Source organism: Bombus pascuorum, chromosome 11 (genome assembly GCF_905332965.1).
Source record: "Bombus pascuorum chromosome 11, iyBomPasc1.1, whole genome shotgun sequence".
NCBI classification, from domain to species: domain Eukaryota; kingdom Metazoa; phylum Arthropoda; class Insecta; order Hymenoptera; family Apidae; genus Bombus; species Bombus pascuorum.
The window spans coordinates 13,274,306-13,281,236 of record NC_083498.1 but is presented as its reverse complement, the minus strand read 5'-3'; the positions used below and the strand labels follow the sequence as shown (position 1 = coordinate 13,281,236).

The window sequence follows — 6,931 nt, the reverse complement described above, 5'->3', positions numbered from 1 at the left end:
CTAACCCCAACCTAACCCCAACCTAACCCCAACCTAACCCCAACCTAACCCCAACCTAACCCCAACCTAACCCAACCTAACCCCAACCTAACCCCAACCTAACCCCAACCTAACCCCAACCTAACCCCAACCTAACCCCAACCTAACCCCAACCTAACCCCAACCTAACCCCAACCTAACCCCAACCTAACCCCAACCTAACCCCAACCTAACCCCAACCTAACCCCAACCTAACCCCAACCTAACCCCAACCTAACCCCAACCTAACCCCAACCTAACCCCAACCTAACCCCAACCTAACCCCAACCTAACCCCAACCTAACCCCAACCTAACCCCAACCTAACCCCAACCTAACCCCAACCTAACCCCAACCTAACCCCAACCTAACCCCAACCTAACCCCAACCTAACCCCAACCTAACCCCAACCTAACCCCAACCTAACCCCAACCCAACCCCAACCTAACCCCAACCTAACCCCAACCTAACCCCAACCTAACCCCAACCTAACCCCAACCTAACCCCAACCTAACCCCAACCTAACCCCAACCTAACCCCAACCTAACCCCAACCTAACCCCAACCTAACCCCAACCTAACCCCAACCTAACCCCAACCTAACCCCAACCTAACCCCAACCTAACCCCAACCTAACCCCAACCTAACCCCAACCTAACCCCAACCTAACCCCAACCTAACCCCAACCTAACCCCAACCTAACCCCAACCTAACCCCAACCTTTTTTTTTTTTTTTTTTTTTACGTGGGGAAATCCTCATGGACACCCTTCCCCCAATGGGGGTCGGGTAGTGTCGGACTCTTACCGACTAAAACCACCACGTGGCTGCTCGTACGCACAGGGAAGAAGAGGGCCCAGGGGTATCACGGTTGAAAATCTCCTGTAAGCCCTCCTCTCATCGTCTTCCCTCCTAGTGCGGAGGGGATGCTTCGCTGTGACTCCCGGGGCAGCCAACCCCGGGGTCATCTTCCTCTTGTTGTTTCCGTATCCGTTGGGGGAGATGGCGGCCTCCCCCCGTTGCGCCCACTTCTCTCGCGTCGTATCCTTGCCGGGTGCTCGGCTCGGACCCTGAGCCGCTCCGCCCGCTCCTTCGCGAGCATGATTTGCTCGCAAAAGTCCCTCACTGCCTCGTAGTCCGACCGGCTGCGTAGCAGCGCCTCCACGATCCTCCTCGGGGACAGGTCGTCCCCGATCTTCACCGTCAGGGTGTGTCTCTGCATGGCCCACGCGGGGCAGTGCTGCAGAGTGTGCTGGGCGTTGTCCTCCGCCTCCCCGCAGTGGTGACAGATGTTGGTCACCTCCTTCCGAATCTTCTTCAGGAACTCCCCGAACACTCCGTGCCCGGTGAGCACCTGGGTCAGCCTGTAGGTCAGCGGAACGCCCCGCGCTTCCTTCCACCTGTCCCAGACGGGCAGGACCGCGTCTACCGCGCGGTGGGACGTCTTCCTCGCCTCCTTCTCCAGTAGGAGCCGCCATCTCTCCCATGTCTCCTCTTCTATCTCCTTCCTCACCTGCAGAGGGTCTTCGTCTCGATCCCCGTCCCTGACTCTCGTGGCTCCGTACACCTTTTGAAGGGCCAGGGCTTGCAACGCGTATGGAGGGGATGCCGCCAGGACGGTCGCGGACGCGTGCGACACCGTCCTGTACCCTCTCGCTATCCTCAGAGCGGTGGTGCGTTGAACCGCCCGCAGGAGTGACTGACTTCGCCTGCTCGCGGCCAGATCCCTCGCCCAGATGGGCGCACCGTACATCGCTCGGGCTCTGACCACCCCGTCGTACAGCCTGCGCACCGCTCTCCCGGCGCCTCCGATGTTCGGGAGGATGCCGCATAGGGCGTTGGCCGCTGCCGCCACCTTTGGGGCGAGGCTCTCGAAGTGGGGCTCGAACGACCATTGGTCGTCGATGATGAGGCCCAGGTACCTCAGTTGGCTCCCCACCCGGACCCCTACCCCGTCCACGTCGATCGTCAGTCCATCCGGGGGCGGTCCTCTGCGTCTTCCGTCGTAGAACCCGAGCGCCTCCGTCTTGGCCGCGGCGACCTTCAGCCCCAGTTCTCCGATGGCCCTCGCCGCTCGCCGGGTGGCCTCCGTGGCAGCCTCCGCCGTCTCGTACCACCAGCGCCCTCCTGCCACGACCAGGGTGTCGTCCGCGTAGCAAATCAGTCCCGTGCTTCCGGGCATCGGGGTGCGGAGCACGTAGTCGTAGGCGGTTATCCACAGCATCGGTCCCAGGACCGAGCCCTGCGGCACTCCGCGCTCCACCGCTCTTCTCTCCTCTCCCTCCGTGGATCTGTACGTTATCCACCTCTCCCGGAGGTATGCCCCGATTATCCTCCGGAGGTACCCCGGAACCTCGAAGAATCGCAGGGCCTCTCTGATCTTGCTCCACGGGATCGAGTTGAAGGCGTTGGTGATGTCCAGGGAGACCGCTATCGCGATCCCTTCTCGAGCCACCACTCTCTCCACCCCCTCTCTCAATCTGCGGATCGCGTCGATGGTGGACCTCCCGCGACGGAACCCGAACTGGTTGTCGTGCCAGCCTGGTACCCTGGACTCCATGTGCGCCCCCAGACGGGAGGCGATTACTCTCTCGAAGAGCTTGCCCACCTCGTCCAGGAGGCATATCGGCCTGTACGCCGATGGGGACTCCGGCGGTCGACCCTCCTTCCTCAGCAGCACCAGCCTCGCCACCTTCCACGCCCGGGGGTATGCGCCTTCCCTCAGGCACCTGTTGTACAGATGCAGCAGGCGGGGGGCCATGATGTCCATGGTCTCCGCCCACACCCGCCCGGGGATTCCGTCCGGCCCCGGCGCCACGTCCTTGGCAGCCATCTTCTTGGTGGCTGCTTCCAGTTCCTCCCTCGTTATGTGCGCTCCGGGTTGATCCATCGCCGGTCCGCCGCCGCCGCTCCGAGTGCATCCCCTCTCCTCTGGAGGGGCCTGTTCCGTATCCTCCTGGCGCCTCGGGGAGTCTTCCTCCTCTTCGCCTCCTTCTTCTTCCGGTCGTGGGAACAGCGTGTCGATCACCCGTGCTAGTAGTTCCCGATCCATGTTCTCGGTTATCGGGGGAGCCGCCGGCCTGAGTTTTCTCAGCACCGTCTTGTACGGTCTTCCCCATGGATCGGATTCCACGGATTCCAACAGCCGTTTCCACGACGCCTCTTTCGCTTCCTTTATGGCCCTTTGCAGGGCCATTCTGGCTTCTCTGTGGGCCCTGTACCTCTCGAGGATCTCCTCTTCGTTGCGGTTCCGCCCTCTTCTTCTCGCCCTAGCGAGCAGCCTGCGGGCTCTGTGGCAGTCGTCTCGCAGGTCCGCGATCTCCCGCGACCACCAGTAGACGCTGCTGTTGTCGCGCCTGGACCCGGCGCTGGTTCGCGGCATGGAGGCGTCGCAGGCTCTCCTCATCCATTCTCCCAATTCCTGCGCCTCCCCGTCCACGTTGCCTCGGTTCTTGTTCCTCTTCGCGTCCCAGCACCAAGCCGCTACGGTGGCCGTTGCCCGAAGCATGTCCCCGTCCCTCTCCTTCAGTTTCCATCGGCGAGGAGGGGGCAGCCCCGGGCGGCTCGATGTCCTTCCCTCGACGTTGTTGTTGTTGTCGCCGCTCGTGCTTCTCTTGGCGGGTTCGATGTCCATTAGCACGTAGAGGTGGTCCGCTAGCGTTTCCATCTCTACGGCCACCCGCCAGTTCCTTATTCTGGGGTGGAGCCTCTGCGTCGCCCACGTCAGATCTATGACCGACGCTCCTCTCCGCCCCACGTATGTGGACTCCGAGCCTCTGTTGACCAGCACGAGACCGAGACCCGCGGCCCAGTCCGCCAGTTCTCTGCCTCTCGTGGTGGTTCTGTCGTTGCCCCACGTCGTGGAGTGGGCGTTGAAGTCCCCCAGTACGAGCACCTGTCGGGGGAGAAGCCTCCTTACGCACTCTCCCATCTCGTCCAGTAGGTCCTCGAACGCCCGGATGTCGCAGTTGGGAGAGATGTATACCCCCACCACCACGAGGTCCGTCCATTCGACCGCCACGAACCCGTTGCCTCTTTCCGCGACTCGCCCGGAGACTCCCGAGGTACACGGCCAAGTGATGGCGACCCATCCGCTTAGATCTCCCGCCCATTGGGGGGATGCGGGGATGTTGTACGGCTCCGCCACCACCGCCACGTCGGTCCCGCTCTCCCGGATGGACTGGTAGAGCAGGTCCTGGGCCCTTCCGGCTCTGCCCAAGTTACACTGGAGGACCCGGAATTTACTCGGTCACCTCCATGGCCTCCCCCGGGCCACTCACTCCGATGGTGCTATCCTTCCCTCCGGCTGGTGGGTTGCCCGACAGGCTGGCCTGCTCCGCGGCTCCGGTGACGCCCTTGCTCGTGGTTGTCGCCGTGGCCTCTGCTGCCTTGGCCATCGCCGTTCTCCGCGCCCTTCTCCTTCCGGATGGTCCTACCTCCGGTGGTTTGCACGCCGCGCTTCCCATCCTGTGTTTTGACGGGGCTCCTTTTGCCTCGCAGATGGGGCATCTCGGCGATGCGGCCGTGCAGTTCCTCGCCCTGTGCCCCTCTTCTCCGCACCGGAAACACAGGTGGGTTCTTCTCACCGGGGAGACGCACATCGCCGCCATGTGGCCCACCTCCAGGCATCGGAAACACTGGAGCGGTCTCCTGGGGAGTGCGATCACCTTTGCCCTGGTCCACCCCAGTGTGACCCTCCCCGCTTGAGCCAGTTTACGGGCTCCGGCCACGGGGCACTTGGCGTAGAATATCCCCATGCCGCTTCTAGATGTTCCCGCGCTCCATGCTCTGACGTCGCGGGGCTGGCAGTCCGCCGCCTTGGACAGCTCCTCCAGCAGTTCTTCCTCGTTCAGGGATATGTCGACCCCCACCAATTTGATCTCGGCCGTCGGTACCGGGACTGATACTCTGACGGTGGAGGGGTCCAATACCCCGGCTAATCGCGACGCCAACTGCGTGGCCTTGCTCATGCCGGCGTCGTCCGGGATATTGATCACCATGGCCCCGGTCGCCGCCTTTCTCGTTCGGACGTACTCCAGTCCGCATTTCTGGAGGGTCTTGTCCCGTCTCGCCTCCGCCAGGATCTCCTCGTACGTCTTCGGAGCCCCGTCCCTCAGCGTGAGCGTTACCGCCGATGACGTTGGGGGGGGTCGGAGTGCTGGCCGCACGACCGCCGATCCCGCCCTGCCCGCCACCGTCGCGTACGTCCGTTTCGCCGGTTGGGCTCCTGCCTTCTTCTCTCCGTTTCCTTCTCTCCTCCTTTCCCCTCCACCTAATGCGGCCGGGGTCGTCCTTGGCGGTTGCCCGGCTGGTCCCACCGCCGATCTCGTCCTGTTTGTTTGTGGCGCTATGGGGAGAGGGGCGCCGTGGCCCGCTTCTTTCCTCCTCTGTTCCCTGGCCTTCCGTCTCGCCTTCCGCGAGACCATGGTCCTCCATTCCCCGTCCGTCTCCTGTCCCTGTCCCTCTTGCTGTTGAGAGGGTTGGGAGGATTGCGGGGGTTGTTGGGGAGGCTTCGGGCCCGCCGTCCGCGGCATCGTCGTCCGCTCTTTGTCGCCGCTGTTGTTCCCTCCTGTCGCTTGTCTCAGCAGGCCCGTTCCCCTGAGGGCTTCCCTGAGCTCTTCCCTCAGGGTCCCCAACAGGGATGGGCCGAGGCTGCTTATCGACTTCTTTAGCATCTCTATTTCTGCTCCGATGTCGTCCTTGGCCCTCCCGCTGCTCCGGGGAGCCTGCGCCTCCGTCGGGGACGGCGCCGCTGTCTCGGCCGTGCCTTTCAGGAACCTGTCTATCCTTTGTTCCAACTCCTCGTTCCTCCTCTTCAGGCTTTCCACCTCTCTTTCCAGCGCCTCCCTCTTCTTCCTTTCTTCCAGGAAGTCTGGCACCCGGGAGGTGGTTGTTTGGTGGGACCATGCCGCGACGGTGTACTCGACCGCGTCCTTGAGGGTTTTGACGTACGTCCCCTTGAGGTTGGAGGACGTCGCCGCCACCTTCAGGACCTCGGCCTGATGTCGCCGTACTTCGGCGTCCACGTCTCTCGGTGAGGACCCTTGGATAACGTTCCTCATTCGGTCCGACACCTCTGGAGTCACTTTCGTTATTTTTCTCTTCTTGCCCCTCCAGGTGACCGAGGCCATTGACTCCTCGTCCTCCGATCTGCCTTCCGAGGTCGACTCCTTTCTCATCTGAGACGACTCTATCGAGCCGTCTATGGACCTGTGCCCATCTTGCGCTTTCACTTTGTCCCTGACGTTCTTGGGGATTTTGAACGTCTGGAACATGTTGCCGCTGTGCTCCGCTGCGGTTGGAAGCGGGGTTGACGGGACCGCGAGCGGGGCGTGCGACGGCGTCGGTGTCGGTTTCCCTCCCCGGCTGTTGCTTCTTCTCCTGTCCTCGGGTCCCGCCCTCTCCGCTTTTCTCTCCCCGCTTCTTCCGCGGTTCTTTGCCGCTTCGATGTTGTTCGCTTTTGTCCTTGCGGGAGGCCCACCCTCGCGGGTCTCCTCCATCGCGACGTCTTCCATTTCTTCACCGGACGCGTTTACGCGTATGGGGGCCCGGTGGCCCACCCCCACACGGCCACGGTCGCTAGCTAACGACGCAGTGGGGCCCGCTTGACCACCCACTCCTGCGCCGGTACTGGGGTATCCCTCCCCTGCACCGTAAACGTCGATTTCTTGGTTATCCTTCATATCCATATTTTTTCTTTCTTCTTCTTCCTCCTTCCTCCTTCCTTCTTCATCAGGTGCATGGTTGACGAGCCATGCCCTCGTTTGCTTTGCCACTCACTCTTTCGCACCCTACCCCGGTCGGGACCGATGCAGGATGACGGGGAGCCCCACGTGAAGGTGAGGTGAGTGGTCTTGACAGATATGGGCCCACCAACTTCTCCGAAGTTCTCCGCACCAGATCAGCGATCTGACGGG

The 6,931-nt window shown here is 62.4% G+C and overlaps 1 protein-coding gene across 1 annotated transcript; it reads right to left on the bottom strand.

The window, feature by feature from the left end:
• Positions 1–978: 978 nt before the first annotated feature.
• LOC132912086 (uncharacterized) lies at positions 979–6,703 on the bottom strand. Its single transcript, XM_060969192.1, has 2 exons — positions 4,295–6,703; positions 979–4,239 (listed from the first exon to the last, which is right to left on the bottom strand). The coding sequence occupies exons 1-2, from the start codon at positions 6,701–6,703 to the stop codon at positions 979–981; spliced, it is 5,670 nt and encodes a 1,889-aa protein (XP_060825175.1).
• Between the last annotated feature and the right edge of the window lie 228 nt (positions 6,704–6,931).

Bases quoted from the DNA above. Each gene is read 5' to 3' on its own strand.
- LOC132912086 (XM_060969192.1), bottom strand. From the start codon at position 6,703: ATGGATATGAAGGATAACCAAGAAATCGACGTTTACGGTGCAGGGGAG. The intron at 4,240-4,294 runs GTGAGTGGCCCG...CGGGTCCTCCAG, and splicing joins GGAAGGATAGCACCATCGGA to TGTAACTTGGGCAGAGCCGG.